This window comes from Thunnus thynnus, chromosome 9, assembly GCF_963924715.1.
Source record: "Thunnus thynnus chromosome 9, fThuThy2.1, whole genome shotgun sequence".
Classification (NCBI taxonomy): Eukaryota; Metazoa; Chordata; class Actinopteri; order Scombriformes; family Scombridae; genus Thunnus; species Thunnus thynnus.
In genome coordinates, this window is record NC_089525.1 from 30,457,335 (window position 1) to 30,474,733 (window position 17,399).

The 17,399-nt window shown below is 37.2% G+C and overlaps 1 protein-coding gene across 3 annotated transcripts in view; it reads right to left on the minus strand.

Moving 5' to 3' along the window:
• The window catches only part of htr4 (5-hydroxytryptamine receptor 4), a 187,131-nt gene that overhangs the window by 129,242 nt on the left and 40,490 nt on the right, over positions 1 to 17,399 (minus strand). For all 3 annotated transcript variants that reach the window (XM_067600022.1, XM_067600019.1, XM_067600021.1), the window contains exon 2: positions 4,684 to 4,762. In XM_067600022.1, coding sequence (XP_067456123.1) covers positions 4,684 to 4,739 — 56 coding nt within the window. In that variant the 5' untranslated portion in view covers positions 4,740 to 4,762. The remainder of the gene's footprint in view (positions 1 to 4,683; positions 4,763 to 17,399) is intronic.

Genomic DNA, 17,399 nt, shown 5'->3' on the forward strand with positions numbered 1-17,399 from the left:
GCTTTGACCACTAATGACAAAACCTGAATATGGAGACTTACAATTCATAAAATGTTTTGACATGAATTCATTTTTTGCTAGTTAACAGAAGAGTTGAATATTTTCTCAGGAGCCGAGTTAACCAAATTGCTGTCACCCACACACTTATGAAGCCCAGTGGGATTTAAACAACACACCATTTACAAAGATGGCCGCACAATTCTCCAATGAAGCAAAACGAGCAATTAGTACAGTGAGATTCTTTTAATTGCTATATCTGAATAAGAAACTAAAAGCAACTTCAATTTTTTTTGCTCCAAACTCTCAAAAACTCTTTCAAATCTCAACCCTGCATTGTGAGATAAACTTAATACTGAACATAATTGCACTTAATAATAATACTACTTAATACCTATGTTCACATACTTGGATGGATTGAAAAGAAGCATCCATATTAAATATTCTAGTGCACATGTGATGTAATGTACTTGTCAGTAAAAGGTGAGAAATAGTTGTGATTCTGATAAATAAGCTCATAGAGGACATGCCTCCAAACCATCTGTACATACTTATGCAACATTATTACATAAAATCTGTGTGAAATGAAAAGTATAACATCTCTCCTCATTGACAAGCTAACAGGAAGTGTTGCTAAACAGCCTTCACCAATCAAAACCTTTCAGAGGCTGTAGTAGAGCTGCATTGGGAGTCATGTTGGATAAAATCAAAGTTGTTTGCTGAAAGGCAATTTACGCTGTAGATACTCTGTAATGGAGGGCTGCAACTTTGAACCAGCATAACTTGCTTATATAAAAGGTTTTCATGGTTAACTTTTTGAATTTTTATCAAAAACTACAATAGTCAAGCACTTGTGTAATTGTGTAATTTTGTAGTCATGTATGCTGAAGAGCATAGTGAATAATTCTCTGATTGTACTTCACTGTATTCCACTAGGGAAATGGATATTTCTTTCCTGTCTGTAATGAGTGGTCAATAAATCGATACATCAACTGGTGGAAAATTAATCTGCTGCTGCAAATTCATTTTTGTCAGGTTCTCAAATGTTTTACATTATATTAAAATGAATATCTTTGGGTTTTGGTCTGTAAGTCGAATAAAACAGGACATTTTATGACATCACCTTGGGCTCTAGGAATTGTGAAGCACGTATTTTACTATCCTCTGAGGTTTTATAGATGCAATGATTAATCGAAAAAAGAATTGAAAGATGAATAGATACTGAAAGTTATCGTTAATTGCAGCCCTAGTTTCCTTGATTGTACTTTAATATATGCTGGGCTGCACTTTTTTCCTCTCTGTCATGTCTAATCAGTTCTTTTGTTGTTTTTTGTTTGTTTTGTTTCCCCCTTCATTCAACTCAACGAGTACACTTTCACATTGACTATTTTGTCCTTTTTGACAATCATAACGATACGTTTCAAACAAATTAACATTCACGTGTGTTTAATCTACATTACCGAAGTGAATGTACTTAACATTTCATTTTAAAAGAATCTATGCAGGAAGATGCGATTTGAAACAGAGCGTGTATATACAGTTACATATAACTTATGATTCTGTAAGAAGAAAAATATAATTATAGGGCTATGACTCAAGCTGCCTGCAAACACAGAGCATGACAACTGTAGGATCCAAAGGTCTCGCTAAGCTACCAGGAAACATTCCTAAATTATCTCTACAGATAAGAGTAATGCTATTGTAGCTCATATAAAATTCTGAATCTCATGCAGGAAAGTGCATGTAAAATGGATCACATTTGGCAAACGAACCGATGTTAAAAATTAATCTATTGCCAGAAGGGCAACATTAGCATATATTTTGCATATGTTATACATGGTGAATGAAAGATAAGACAGTAATGAGATGCCACACTGCCTTTACATGCAATGCAAAACGTGTGATATGACAAATATAGATTTTTACTATTGATTTTTTTTTTCCTATCTTTATTCAAGAGCTTTCAATTTGAAAGCATGATTTCATGTTCAGATTTTGTAATTATTTCCCTCAAAACCCTGCCCTCATATTCAAATAGCTCCTGCTTGCACTTAGATTGGCTCTACTTTAAACCTCTATGCTTGCACTCAGATATATTGTTGCTTGCACAGATTTCCTGCTCCAGGTTCAGCCTTTCTCCTCACACTAAAAAGATAGAGCTGTCAGAGCTGGCATGCATGCTCCTCAAAGTGTTCACACTTTTCAATTTGACTTAACATAATCTTTAGTGTCTCAGTTGTCCTCACAGACTGATGTATTAATATATGAATCTGTGTCATTTATGTACCACCTCATCTTGATCTGTGTCAAACAAACAACACAGAAACACATATGTGACCACACTGCTTAACATATGTGACATCAGGATGGGTGTATGTATGTATGTATGTATATAGGGCACTGCGTGGGCCGCTGTGAGGCTGCGTCATAAATCACTTCTGTCAAGGCTGCTGAAGGCTACAGCCATCAACCAGAGGTGGAGCCCATTCATAACATTACAGCATGAAACTAGGACATGTAGGACCCCACCATTACTTATTTACACCTGCTATATTTGAAAAGACCTTAGTTATCTACTTTTATTAACTAATTCTGATCCTTACCCAAACCTACACCTCTCCCCACCTTCCTCTGACAACATGATTTTACCTATTTTAGTTGTCATGAACATATTTAAATATAAAAATAAAAAAAAAAACATTGCTCTTTTTGTATTTTTTGATTACATTTGGTGGACAGATGGCCAACAAGTTATTATATTTTGATGTTGATCTAAACTTTAAGTTTCTATATGATTGCAGACCAACAATTAAAGGGGTGCTACTCTTGCCCACAATATAAACATGTGTATTTCTATTGTATTGATATGATGGTACTCATATTGACAAGCAAGCTGGTTGAAGCATGCACAAAACTTCTTGTTTTAAATGATCCAGAGATATGGTTTTTGGTGTGCAACAAGTGTCTATTCTTCATGTATTCATTAAGCAAAATGCATAGTTTTAAATCACATACATAATACAAAACTGACATGATTGTCTTAACGTTATTTTGGATATGAATTTCCCATCAGGCCTCTTGTTTTCTGGAGGTACTTTTTTGGGGGGTTAATACTACGTTAAGTCAAGTTTTCCATTATTGTTCCATTTTATTGAAAATAAGAAGAAATAAGGAGTCAGAAGAATAAGAAGTGTGGTTAAAAACCCAAAGGTCCACATATTTCTGAAAGACTTTTATGTATGCACAATATAGTGCAAAGTTATTGAGGACTGATTGAAGGATTAATTGATGATACTGAATGTGTGATGAACATCCGATTCCAAATCAATACAAGATGTTTGAAGAGACACAAAATAATTTAAAACCAAACATAAGTGATAGGAATGATGGGTCAGTTACTTTAGAGAGAGTAGGTTAGTTGCTGCCAAGGTAACAACTAATGGGGATCCAAATAAACAATAAATAACAACCTTTTTGACCTTAAACTAGCCCTTAACAGGCATGAGGAAGAGCATAATGTCCACAAATATGACAATTTTCATCATCATTCTATCTTTATGAACATAGTCGCCAATTTCATGGGTAGCTATGGGTGAGCTAAACCTTGTTCATTTTGATATTAAACTTTCTTGGTGTCCTGACAGCTCCCTTTAGATTTGACAGCTCTTAGATTTGACAAGTTCTTTCTTACAGTGCATTGACATAAAAGTGCGTCAGTTTGCATCATCTTGTGAACCGCTGCTGTCTGACGTGATTGGTTCTAAAACAAGCACAGTAACTTTCAAACTGAGGTTGTTGCAGCCAGTTTAACATGTGCAGTCTGTTAACATTTTGTGTTAAATCTGTCAGTTTAACCTTTTCTGTTCTGTTCTTGATGCTCTGTGATTCTGCTTACTGTATGTCTCTCCTCATTTTAGCTATATTCGTCCTTTCTTATCAGGCTGAGAGTCTGTGAGTTAAAACAAGAAGTCAGAGTAGTAAAATGGTTCAACTGCACCTTCACAGTGATAATTTAAGAACAATTCATATCTCTCAACTCTGTCTCTTAACCTCCAGGGAAAAAAGGATGTAAACCAAGCAGAGGAAGCTATAAAATGACTCTTTACATCACAAAGCAGCAAAAAGACCACCCAATAGTCTCAGCATGATCCCTTTTTTTAATCAAACCAACAAGCCTGAGGGCTAGACAGATTATAGAAGCAGCGAGCAGTGCTGCAGAAATCACAAAATTCCTCCTCTGAATCAAAACTCAGGAGATGAGAAAACCCTTGAAGAATGAACCAAGGCTGTCAATTTATTTTTTGATCTGCAGATCTTTGAGACTGGTTTATAACACAGTACAGCAGCCATGTCTGCTACTTTCTTTTTGCACTTTTCTGGCAGAATTTAGCACAATGACCAACTACTTTTTCCTGGATTTTGTGTTACACCTGACCTGTAAATCTATAGACCTCTATAGATTAAACTTCACATGTCCAACTGTGTGAAGTTGAGGTCCATATAGAGTGTCATTATACTGTATAACCGTTTTCTAAATACAACAGAAAAACTAACGTCATATGAGTTAATATCTACAATGTTTTGATGAGTTTTGATGTTTTGTGTATCCAGGAGTTTGAACATAGTCAGGAAGTGTTCAACAACAAATACAAATGATTATTAAAAGTTGATTAATGCTCTGCTCACCTCTCACTGACAAGCTCCTCCATCACCGGCATCTGGCCTGCAGCGCTGACATTCATGTGACCATAAATGCAGAGAGTCCCTGCATAAGACATAAGATCACAATTAAGACATTAATATAATCATAATATTCATATGATAATCATTTAAATTTTTAATAGCATATACAAAACAATTCATGCATTCAAAGGTTGAGCCCCATTTGGACTAGAATACATTAACATTCGCATATCAAACTGAACCAGAATTATGCAAATGAGACAATTTTCGTTGACATCTGAAGCCCGCTGCTAGGTGACCCGGCACCGGATGATAATCTTGGATTAGACAGATGATAAACTGCAAATTAGTTTGCCAATTTTTTTAGATAAATAGACATAAATCCTTTGATGAAAATTCATATTTATGGCAAATTGTGACATAAAACTGATTTTAAAAAATGTAATTATGTTAACAGTAGTTTTTTTCTGAAATTACAACAGATTTTTGTTGATATTGGTTAAACTTGAGCTGATCAGCAGCTGGAGATAAATCTATCATACATTTTATTTACTGCTACACTTCACTAACCAATTGGATGCAATTGCTGTAACATGTTAAATGTAAATGTCACCTTGTGTTTTACAGTGTCGTAGAGTTTTACAGTAAGACCTGATGTTTCATGCACTATTGGTTGTCAATTTCTACTAAGAAAGCCATGTCAGAATGTTTTAACTCTCCAACCTGAACCTGCAGCATTATTTGTCAAGTAAAATCTTTTTTTTTTAGCATTTTGTATTTTAATCCTTAATGTCAAACACGTTTCTAAAACTGAGACAATCCTCAATGGCATGTAAGAGAGAATAACACACCATGACAGAACATTCCTGCTCACAACCTGATATTATTAAAAAACTATATTTTTATTCATACATCATTTCATCTGTATATAATCCACCAGTGATTGTATAAGGCTTGGCTGTTGAGTGAATGTAATTTTAATTGCCATGCAGGCGGGAGGCAGACAGTGAAGGTCAGCCTGACGGAGAGGTCAGGAAGAGGCCGAGAGGGTCCGTGCCCTGCAGATTTACTCCCTGAATAACTAAACCCATGATGCTTCAGCCATATGGGCAGCTGTCAGAACTGGTTTATCATGTGGATATTTAATGATGACACGCCTCAATACAAATCCAACAGCAGAATGAATTAAATCTCACAATTATCTATATTATGAATAATAACAACAAGTGCAAAGCTCAAAGCTTCAGACAACAGATGGAACATTATATGTTAAGCACCATGAATATGGCTACTTTCAATAGCCTGGTTCATGTATATGAATGCAACCACAGCCATTGATAATATAAGAAAGTTTCAATGGTTATGTGTAACTATGGAGTAAAATAACTGTTGGTCCTAATGGAGTTAAAGTCTGTTTACTCTATGTCTGGGTCACCCTGTAGCCATTCAGGAAGCAGCTGACAGTACATTCCTGCTGCAGACTGAATCTCATAAAATATTTAAATTTCAGCCACAAGCTGTCTCTGTTTTGGAGAAGAGCCTGACTGGAGTCATGGCGGCTTCTCCCTGCGTTGATGCTTCGTTCCCATCTGGGAGTGCATTCAGCCCAATTTGCTTTACCTGTTGATTGGTCTGGAGGCTCTCCGGCTTTGTTTTTTGTTTAAAAAATGGAAATTTCACCAATTTAAATGAAAGGGTGTAGAGAAAGTGAAGTTTATTAGTCTGACAGAATCCTTTATGTGTCACAAGCATTAGAGGCCAATTCTGAGCCGTCTGACTGCCTGAACACAAATTGTCTGACAAATATGCTTTTTAACCTGGACTTTAACCTTAATTAATCGACATTTCGTCCGCCAAAATGCAGCGCAACAAGCTATAAATATTAACATGTTATCACTTAATAAAACGGATGTTGATTCTTAACAAACATTTCCAGCAGACAAAAATTAACATTGGAGTCACCTGATGAATGTAAGTCCAAAATCCTTCTTCTAGCTCTGGTTTGGTCTCCCCTGACTGCTGAGAAATATATCTGGCTCTTTAGCAGCTAGATGTTCAAATATGTCACTGGCTAGTTTCCAACTTGGTCTGTTTACTGATGGTGCTCTTCAGGGAGTGTATAGCTAGGAGGGAAAAAAAAAAAATTCTTGGTTTTATTGCATCACATGACTTACAAATTTGACTGTGGCCGCTATGTAAAAATTGTGGCACAACCTGGCTCTGTTCCTGAGGTCCTGACTGAGCTTCTGCACAAAAAAATGTCATTGTTTGATTGTTGAAGAGAGCTGATCAGTGATTCCAACAGTCGATTATAAGAGTCAGGTGGAATGACAGTAGTAGCCTCATATAGCTATGTTGGTTGGCAAGCTAACATACTTCCAAGCTAATATTGTAGTCCACGCTACAATGCTAATGTATGTTAACATGTTAGGATATACCACCAGAGTTCCTCTTATTCCAGAGTTTGTCCTGGAAGGAGTCTAAGTTTTAGGTGATTGTAAAACCCAAAATACGAAATGAACAAAATGCAGCAGCCTGTTTGCTGTGGGATTAAGCTGTCAGTATACTCCATCAGAGCTGCTTGTCGGATGGTTGAATAGTTTTGGAAACTCCCTCCGCTGAAACTTCTCATTAGAATTGGGCTGGCTGTGTCTGACAGTTTCTGTAACACACCCACGTATTGGAGCGATTAGCGATTAATGGAGGTAATAAAGGGGGCAGGGTTTGAACCTCTCTCCATAGCTTTCTTTATTCATTCTTTACACAACTATTTCTGTCACTTTTCATGTGAACAACTAAGTGAAACACTTTGAAAGCCTTTCAGGCGTGACTATGCACCATTATCCCCGTATTTAAATGATATTGCATCTCCCCATTCTCTATGACAGCCAGCTTTTCACTCCGATTTCGAGAGTAGCCATTCTACACACCAGTTAACACATTTAATTGTACAAACCACTTCTTTTCTAATATAACCCGCCTCTTACACCAGCCTTCTTTTTTTTCAGGCTTCTCACACTTAGAGAATGATCCAACCAGGTTAGGACAGATTTGTCTGTGCACTTACAAGGCCCTGAGAGGTAAGATGTGAATAGAACGAGAACATGGCATAAAAATAAAGAAATAATGAGATGAAAGTGAACGACAGAAAGAAGACAGACACAAACACATAAACAGAAAAATCACAGTGGGAAAGCAAAAGGAAAACAAGAGAGGAGGCTCAAGATAACTAACGAGAGAGAAAATAATGAGCACAGATAACAAAGAAAGACAGAGAGACGCATCAGGACCACCAGACATCTCCAGACTGACTGACTGCAGCATTGCGGGGGTGGAGGGCTCGTCTGTGTTTGTTAAACTGTGTGGTATAGAGCTGGTTCAGGTCTCCTGAGGTTCAGCCAAAGGTTTCCAGTGAAGGTGGGGCCAATCTTCAAAACTAGGCTCCCGTGTGCAGTAGATACAGTTTACATCAGCAGTTCACAGCGGCCTCCTGAAGGTAATATACTGAGCTCCAGAACAAAGAAGTAAGGTCTAAGTAAGTCTTCCTGTGAAACCATCAGGGTGGTGTAAATATACTGTCTGTAAACTTTTTGCAAAAATACTTTTTGCCTTATATTTGTTAAACAATATCTTATTTAGGTAATATGTGTTGCATTTTATTTTGTCACATGACATTACTCTTAAATACTTTTTAAGTGTGTTGCTATATACCTTCCCTTAATAAAGTTGCAGCATACATTTCACTACTCTTTACACTTATGATTTCTGCTTTCTTCAGAGAATACTATGCTGAGGTATTCTCGTCTCAACAGTGAAAGCATATGAATCATAAGAGTGCAAACAATCTAAGTGTATACATATGCTTATTGTACAGTATATACACACTTACAATACAAATATTTAAATGCATAAGTGGGATGTATATTTCCACAAAGGAAAGCACAAACTATACAAGATCAAATAAACAGATTAGTGTGCATTCTGCCCAGTTGAGTTTGCTGTGTGGCAATTACCTTATGGTAATTTGATAAACTGCAATTTTGTTTGGTAATATGAACAACCAAAGCACAACATAAACTAAAATAATAGAGGTCTAAAACATTCAGTGCTGTGCTTACATGCTGAATATTCTTAAATAAATTTGCGTGTAATCAAAATATCACAACTATGGGGCAACAGGTCATTTCTGCCCTTAGCATGAAAACCCAGCTGCACATACATGAACGCGCAAAGACAAAGAAACAAAACAACATTTAATTTCTCTGTTTTGTTTGTTTTGACACTGTTCTCTTTTCTTTTTTCAGAACATTTTCGAACACATTTGTGTAACATTTCAACACAAAATGTGATCTCTTCTTTTTGAAATAAGTGACACCAACCTTCCACCAACTCTTACACAGTGACTGATGGCATGAAATGAAAATAAAAAACAATAGTTACCGGAATAGCCTTAATTTAAACATCCATGTAAGACTTTCACCACTAAAAGACTGTAATGAACTGGTGGGGGCATTATTACTGAATTATTTCTTAGAAGCTGCAGAACTTGTGGCTTTCAAAAAACATTTTGTACTTGTATTAGGACAAAACTACCAACTACCAACAGGTTACATATTACAGTATATTTAATAGCCACATTCCACTTTCTTATTACACGTTTCTATTGAAGTTCTGCTCTAATTACCCATCTCATTCCTCACTACTGTAAAATAATGATGCTCTATTCATCCCAGGTCATGACATGCTTGTCAAGACTTGTTGTTTCAATAAATTATTACATATTTGTACCTGTGAAAACACAAATCATTTCTCCTTTTGTTGAAAATGTAAATACTTAGACACAAAAAACAAGTTGAAAATGACTCTTTAGTCTGTTTGGAGCCAAAATGCTGCAGACAAGTGAATAACAGCCAGTAACCTGTAACGAGGTCAGACCAGCATCTTCTTTATTGCAGTGAATTACAACTATAAAGCTCCTCAACTTTCTTTCAGACAACGGCACATTTTTATCCAACTGCTGCTGCTGCGACTACATGGAACAGACAGAAGAACTGAATTTAAGCCTCGGTGACATGTAATTACTTTAGGGAAGAGATGCAGGTAGAATAGATGGAGGCAGCTTCGGTACAGTAGAGATTTACAACAGTGTTATTTATTTACAGTAACTCAGGATTGAATAACATAGCAAAATAGATTCTATTGGATGATATGCTCTGTTGTAATCTGTTTAGTTCAAGTACACGCTGATGTCCTGGTCTTATTACCAGCCAGTCCTGCTCATAATGTAGATCTGGGGAAATATAAAATCTTGTTGAGGTGATGTTTGGTCGCCATCATCTCGACAATAGTAGGAAGACTAAAAAACTACAATTTAGGTACACAATAATTAGAATCTAAAAATGAACGTTTAAGAGTAATAAAACCAATGGGGATAAATGTTTAACAGTTTAGTTAATGTGTGTTTGGCATGAAGATTGCTCCGGCATATTCACTTTATAAAGACAAAATACACACACACTCACAAACACACACTCAGACAGTCGATCTTTCAGCTGGCTCCATATGTGCTAACCCAGATAGCATACGGAAGTGGGCCACTTCAGGCAATGATGCGGCACTGCTGGCCTGCTTCTGGTCCGGACAAAATGGATGTGAGGCTGAAATGGCCCCGTGTAAAATAGCAAATATGGTCCAAATATCCCAAATTAAATGTGGGCCTTTTTTTGTAAAGATGCGATGCTCTCAGGGTATGTGTATCCTGGATATGGGCCAGTTCTGGTTTATCTGGTTTGTTCTTGGTTGACATACATCTTGCTTGAGGCCAAGATCTAGGAAACAGGAGCGCCCAAATGCCATCATTCCACATGGTATGCGAGCTGGATGAAAGTGCCGAAAGTGTCCGGTGTTGGTGGATCTGGGCCACAGCAATTTTGCTATCTGGGAATACACATCAACACAGGAAACACTCTGGATATGTTGTGTGGGCTTTAACACAAATGCAACTTGGACTAATGGATTTACCACTGGGAACGGATGGCATGATGCCAGGCTGTTAGAGTGCAGCTGTAACTGACCAGTAAGGTTTGTGCCCGCTGGGTTACACACACACACACACACACACACACACATACATTTGTACTTCCAAAATTCTGAGGACCCTAACCCAAACCAACACAACTAGCCTCCTAATTCAAACCACACTCCTAAAACAAAGTAGACCTGAAACGATTAGATAATTAATTAATTAGTTGATTGACAGAGAATTACTTGGCAACAATTATGGTTATCATCAAACACTCATCTCAATCGATTCTCTGGTTGCAGCCTTTACAGTCTGTAAACTGACAATCAACAGATAAATCAATTATGAAAATAACTCTTAATTGTAGCACTAAAACCAAGTCAGTGGTGACCTAAAGGTTAGAGAACAGGCATCTTCCCAGATGCCTTCAAGAGCTGTTAAACAAACTAAAGAAAGAAACCCTACTGACCTGCTATAGGCCGATATCCAACCTTCCTTTCATTAGTAAGATACTTGAAAAGATAGTTTCAGTGCAAATGAACTACTTTCTTAAAGAAAACAATATCCTGGAGGAATTTCAGTCAGGTTTTAGAACCACAGCACTGAAACTGCTCTTACTAAAATAATCAGCAACCTCAGACTCAACTCTGATGGAAATAAGGTCTCAGTTCTTATCCTCTTAGACCTAGGCAGAGCATTTCATATAATTGACCATGATATCCTAATCAATTGTCTGGAAAAGTGGATTGATCTTTCTGACTGTGTGTTGAAATGGATCAAATCTTATGTCAAAGGGAGAAAGTTTTACGTCAGTCTTGGAGATCATGTGTCTGAGGACATGACAACTGCTTTGGGGTTCCACAAAGGAGCTGTCTTGGTCCATTCTTATTCTCACTATACATGCTGCCACTTGGTAACATCATCAGAGAGCACAATGTATATTTCTATAGTTATGCTGATGACACACAACTGTACATCTCTGCTGAACTAAATGATACTGCAGCTATAAACTCCATTACTACCTGTTGTCTGGCAATAAATAAATGGGTGAGCAATAATTTCTTAAAGTTAAACAAGGTTAAAACTGAAATCATATTGGTCGGCCCCTAATTAAAAGGAGAAATGCTGTTTAATAATCTGGGGAAATTAACTCTCTGGATTAAATCTGAGGTTACGAGTTGGCATTATCTTAGATTCAGATCTAAGCTTCAGGTCCCACATTAACAAGGTGACGAAACATCATTTTTCCACCTTAGAAACATGTGCAACCATTCATAAATCAAAAATATGCTGAAAAACCTATTCACGCCTTTATCTCAAGCCAACTTGATTACTGTTATGTACTTTTTACTGGTCTCCAAAAAAAAAAGAAAAAACACTGAGAGACTTCAGTTCATTCAATACTGCAGCTCGGCTTTTAACCAAAACCAAGAGGAAAGAGCACATTAGTCCAGTTTTAGCTAATCTGCACTGGCTTCCTGTAACATTTAGAATTCCTCCTTAGATACAAAGCCCTTAATGGGCTAGCTACATCGTTAACTCCCTTGTTAACTATTTGCTCTCAAGAGCACTGCGATCATCTGCTGCTGGTTTATTGGAGGTTCCCAGCAACAGCTGAAAGAAAATTGGGAATACAGCCTTTGTCAATTACGCCCCAAAGCTATGAAACACACCATCGATAGATATAAGGGAAGCCAGCTCACTGAATCTTTTTAAAAGAAAGCTAAAAACTTATCTCTTCACTTTTGCCTTTAACTAACTACGACTTTCCTGATACAGCTGGAAATTCTTTTTTTGCACTCTGCTTCGCACTTCTTCACTGCTGCTTCTTTTAAAATGTTGTATTTTACTTGACTTTATGTATTATATGTTTTTATGTTAATTTTATGTCTATTTTCATGGATGCACTTGGTGCAAGTAATTTATTTATTGTGAAGCACTTGGAGCTGCATTTCCTGTATGAAAGGTGCTATAGAAATAAAGTTTATTATTGTTATATTAAGTGTGGACTGGACAAAATTCCCAACAATATCCTCACAAAACTAAAATTAGTCCTCACAAAAACTGAAGTATATAAGCACACATGCAAGGATAATTTATCAGAAAATATACGATGCAAAGAAAACATCTGTGAGGTTATAATAAACCTCACACAACACATTTTTGTTGTTGTTTTTCTGTACAATGATACTGACAATGTATCAGGAAGAACTTTTTGTACTCAGTGACCTCAAGCATTAGGCTACACCAACACAAGAACACACACACAAACATTTCAGACAGATGGACTGGAACTAATAGCAGACTATGTGAAGACAGACCACACACGACCTAGAAACCTCTCAGACAAATAACAATGACAAATAATTTACATTTTTTTAAGCTGCATTATAACTTACACTTTGAAACATGAAACACATGTGCCAGATTTTGTTTTTCATTCACATGGGTGCAGCATTTCATGGGAAAACACAAAATATATTCAAAAAAAGTCCTTCCTTGCGTAGATTATTCTCTGCACACAAAAGTAAATCACTTGTTCCTTGGATTGAACCCAAATCTCCACCAAATTTGGCAAAGTTTATTTGTAATAAGAAACACAAGTTTGTCTCAGAGGGCTTTACAATCTATCCAACTTATCACACCCTCTTCCAGTGAAATCTCTTAATGTTTTTTTGAGATACAAACATACAAACAAACAAACAAAGAAATTAATAAACACAGAAAACCTCTCCCTTCCATTAGAGATAAATACTGGGCAGACATTGAAACATCCTTTTTAGGATTTATCCTGAACTTCTAAGATTAAAAACACAGGAAATGGACTGAATGACAGACAGATAATAACCTTTTTCCAGACTGACCTATCATCCATATCATCCATTAAAGCAGGACACCTTAGCTAGCAGGTGAGAGCTCTTTCCAACTCATGACCTCTCACTGTGTTCTTACTCACAGGATCACAATCAGGAATAAAGTGGCTCAAGTCTGCCATTTCATTAACGGTAGGTACATATTGTATGTTGTACTGCAGCACAAAGTAAAGTGCGGTTGTGGACGAGCTAATGCACCACTTGAGCGTAGCACAGGTTTATTTTGATTTTGGTCTGAGATATGTCTACATAGTTTGGGTTTTGTCTGTGAAACACAATGTTGAGTCATTACATCATCAGATATTATGGAATAACAGCTTGTTTCTGTTTTGTTATGTCAGTCTGAAGCTGAAGCCAATGTGGAAGTACATTACAGTGCAATGCCACCGTCAAATCCCTGGCGCCAATAGACTCCTGTTTAAAAAGTGTCAACTTCTCTCTACCAATATTAAATCAATTTTCTTTTTCAGCAAGTCATTATGGTCTGAATTGCTGCATTTGGTCCCTCTAATAAATATGCTGATGGTCACTTTGGAAATTATTTCTCCGTTAATAAAATTTATTGTAGCTTTGATGTCTGCCGTGTGGGCGTTGATTGACAGTTGGCTCGTCTGCTGCTCTCCGCTGCTCCTGGACTCATGCTGACTTTTCTGAGCTTCTGTTTATAGAATTTTTCTGTTTATAGAACATTTTTTCTCCAGACATGTAGTCTGTGGTTCAGGAGTTACACTAACAAGGATGCTGTCATGCAATATTTCAGTAAGTTTAATGTTACTTCATTACTTGCCCTGTTTAGCTAAAGTAGCCCAAGTGTGAAGTGTCAGCTTTGGTCTGAAGTAGCGGGACGTGTTTCCAGAGCGTGAAAAGCAACATCTCGCACTCCTTATTTGGAAGGTCCTGGCTCCAAACAGAAAAGACTGCACCGACCGTAAGCAGCAACTCTGAACTTCAAACCAGCTCCAATGCAAAACACACCTGGCTACGTCCATCTTTATATACAATCTGTAGTTTTACCACTTCTGGACACCGCAAACTTGAATTTTTGTAGCATTGAATTGGTAAAAACAAATAAATATCAAATTAGTCAAATCAAATTTGGATCCAAACACACATAAAACTCTAGCTATTTAATACATATGTACATTTTATTACAACTGACAAGATGATGGAGGGTCAACCTGCCCTAAAAGTATAAATTAAAACATTATTATGTCAGGTTTGACGGGGAAGTGTTGCCATATGATGATGGTCTAAATCCTGTTTGAGAGATTTTTCCAGGCTAATTCTGAGAGAAACAATAAATCTGTTGTTGTCATCGTTGTCATCATATTGATGTTAACATGCTTTGGTAACTTCAGCCCAGAGATATGAGTACCGACCTTCACTGAGAAGGAGACAAAGATGTGATAGACATGAGCATCTGTGATCAAGATCTAAAGGTCATCCTTCAGCCTCTCCGAGTCAGACTCCACTTAATTAACCAGGGAGTGAAACTTGCTCGCTTCGTTCAAGCCAGCAACACAATAACAACTACACTTCAGTTAAGTCATAATTAGTTTAATTTTAATTATCAACTAAGTGTCAGCTTATTAGTCAGCTGAGAATGTGAATGAGATCCGACACTTCATTTAGGGCAAACAAGGTAAAAAAGGAGAGAGTGGCTCCTATTGAAGGACACGAGGAAAAGATAAACACTGGTAGTTTTTTAAAATTCTATTATTTTTTTAAATCATTATTATTTTAAGGCAGTGAATGACCTCTATAAAGGCAAGATACATGTAGTGTTTCTAGAACTCAATACAAAACTACAAATTGAAAAACTTTTAAATTAACATTATTCTATTCTGGTTATTTGGGTGTGAATATTGTCACAGATAATAAGATATATAGAATGTACTTTGCACTCCTTGCAATTAGAAATTAAAGAATTGGTGTCTGAGAGGAAACATTGTTTTTTGACTGATGTATTTTAAATTTGTAAAAATGATTTTTTACCACTCAGATTACTTTTAATTTTAAACTGACAGACATTATCGACCACTGTTTGCTCCTCCAACATCCAGCTGTCCATCATCTATTCATCCATATCCTTCCTCTTAGTGTTATTCAAGTTCCAGCTACACTGCTTTTTATCTTCCATGCAGCAACCTGCTGATCCAACCACATCATTTTACATTTCCCCACACCAGCAGGCAGTCCTATAGATCCACTTCTACAATGTCAAGCAGCATGACTAAGACATGTAGCAGCTCCGGTACTTTCATGCTCCACAGGTAGTGGTGTAACGGACCGTGGGTTGATCCATGACCCGTATGGATCGCCCCCCGCGGTTCGACATGTATGTGAACCACTGATCAACTGCGAAATTCAATGTCTCATTAGAGACAAAGCAGAGTGAATATTGGACTTACATTCATCAGGTGGACACTATGGGATGATGATGTTGCTCTGGGCCTGCTGGATGAGTATTACGTGCCATAACTTGATTGCATATCAGGATTGTGCTTAAGGGAATTTATTATCTTTCTGCGCCCTAGTTGTCAACAATGTTTCAAATGTACATTCAACCCATAAAAGTCTGTCACACAGTTGTACACAGTATGTAAAATTTCAGACTTGTTGCAACAGGAATTTTTACAGTAAACTACAACAACAATATGAACCACACTGTAAAAGTCTTTATGGTATTAAATATTAACACCACTCAAATGGATAATTAGCCAAAACAAGAACAAGAAAGGTTGCAAATTCTGACACGTCACACTTCTAAGATTTTAAATGATCACTGATATCTGCCAAATGTGTGTGTGTTTTTTTTTTCACCCACACCATCTGTTGCCTGTCTCCCCACTGAGAGGCCCATTATGCCTCTTTTGAGGAAAAGGGGACCTGAGCCGAGCCCTGTCAGGGGCCAATGAACTCAACCAGGACCTCTGGCAGCAATAACACTCCAAAACTGTGAACCTGTCCTAGGGAGGCCACACGGGGCGAGAGCTGGTCTGGACACGGGCCAAGAATGCAGCAGAAAGAAAACATAACTGAGTCAAAATTACCTTCATATTGTACAACTACATCTGCATTAGCAAAATAATTACTGCTTTTATGATTATGCTGAGGTAAAAGTCATGACAAAGTCTAAATATTGATGTATTTTGTAGGGGACAGGGTTGCCTGAGCTCAGCTGCCAAGAGATAAACATTTCATCTTTGCACTTCCTATTGAAATCGACATAAGGTCAAGTGCTTATTTCAGCTGCCATCATTTACATAAATAAAAGGTGTTTTGCCTTTTGCTGCATCATGCCGCCTTAATGATGCCAAAAGAATCTACTGAAATCCGGTATAAGCACTTTTGAAACCTCCTGATCTGTAGTGCCACTACAGTACAGTCTCCATCTTTACAGTGAAAAATGACTAAGTATATGCTATATTACATTACCGATACTGAACCCAGCTGTTATCACTATTATGTTAGATAAGTTATATTTTGATTAATCTACTCTCATGAAAAGGAGTACAGGGAAGATCTAAAAAACCTTGAAGTGTTACATGAATTCCTCTGCTTCTTTACACCTGACGGCAAGGAGCTAAACTTTGCTAATTAGCATACAGGGTTAGGAGTTGAATGTGTGTTCCTAGTTTAGGATATGCTGATTAAAATCCTTACTCCACTCTGTGTCTACTCTAGAGGGGTTAAAGCTACGTCCTTGCCAGTTTCTATTGTAACACCAGCTGCTGTCCTCTCCTGTATTCCTCCCTACTGTTTTAATTCACTCCAATTATCTGCCTGCTCCTGTGTTCAAGGGTCCCCCTCCAACCAAACCC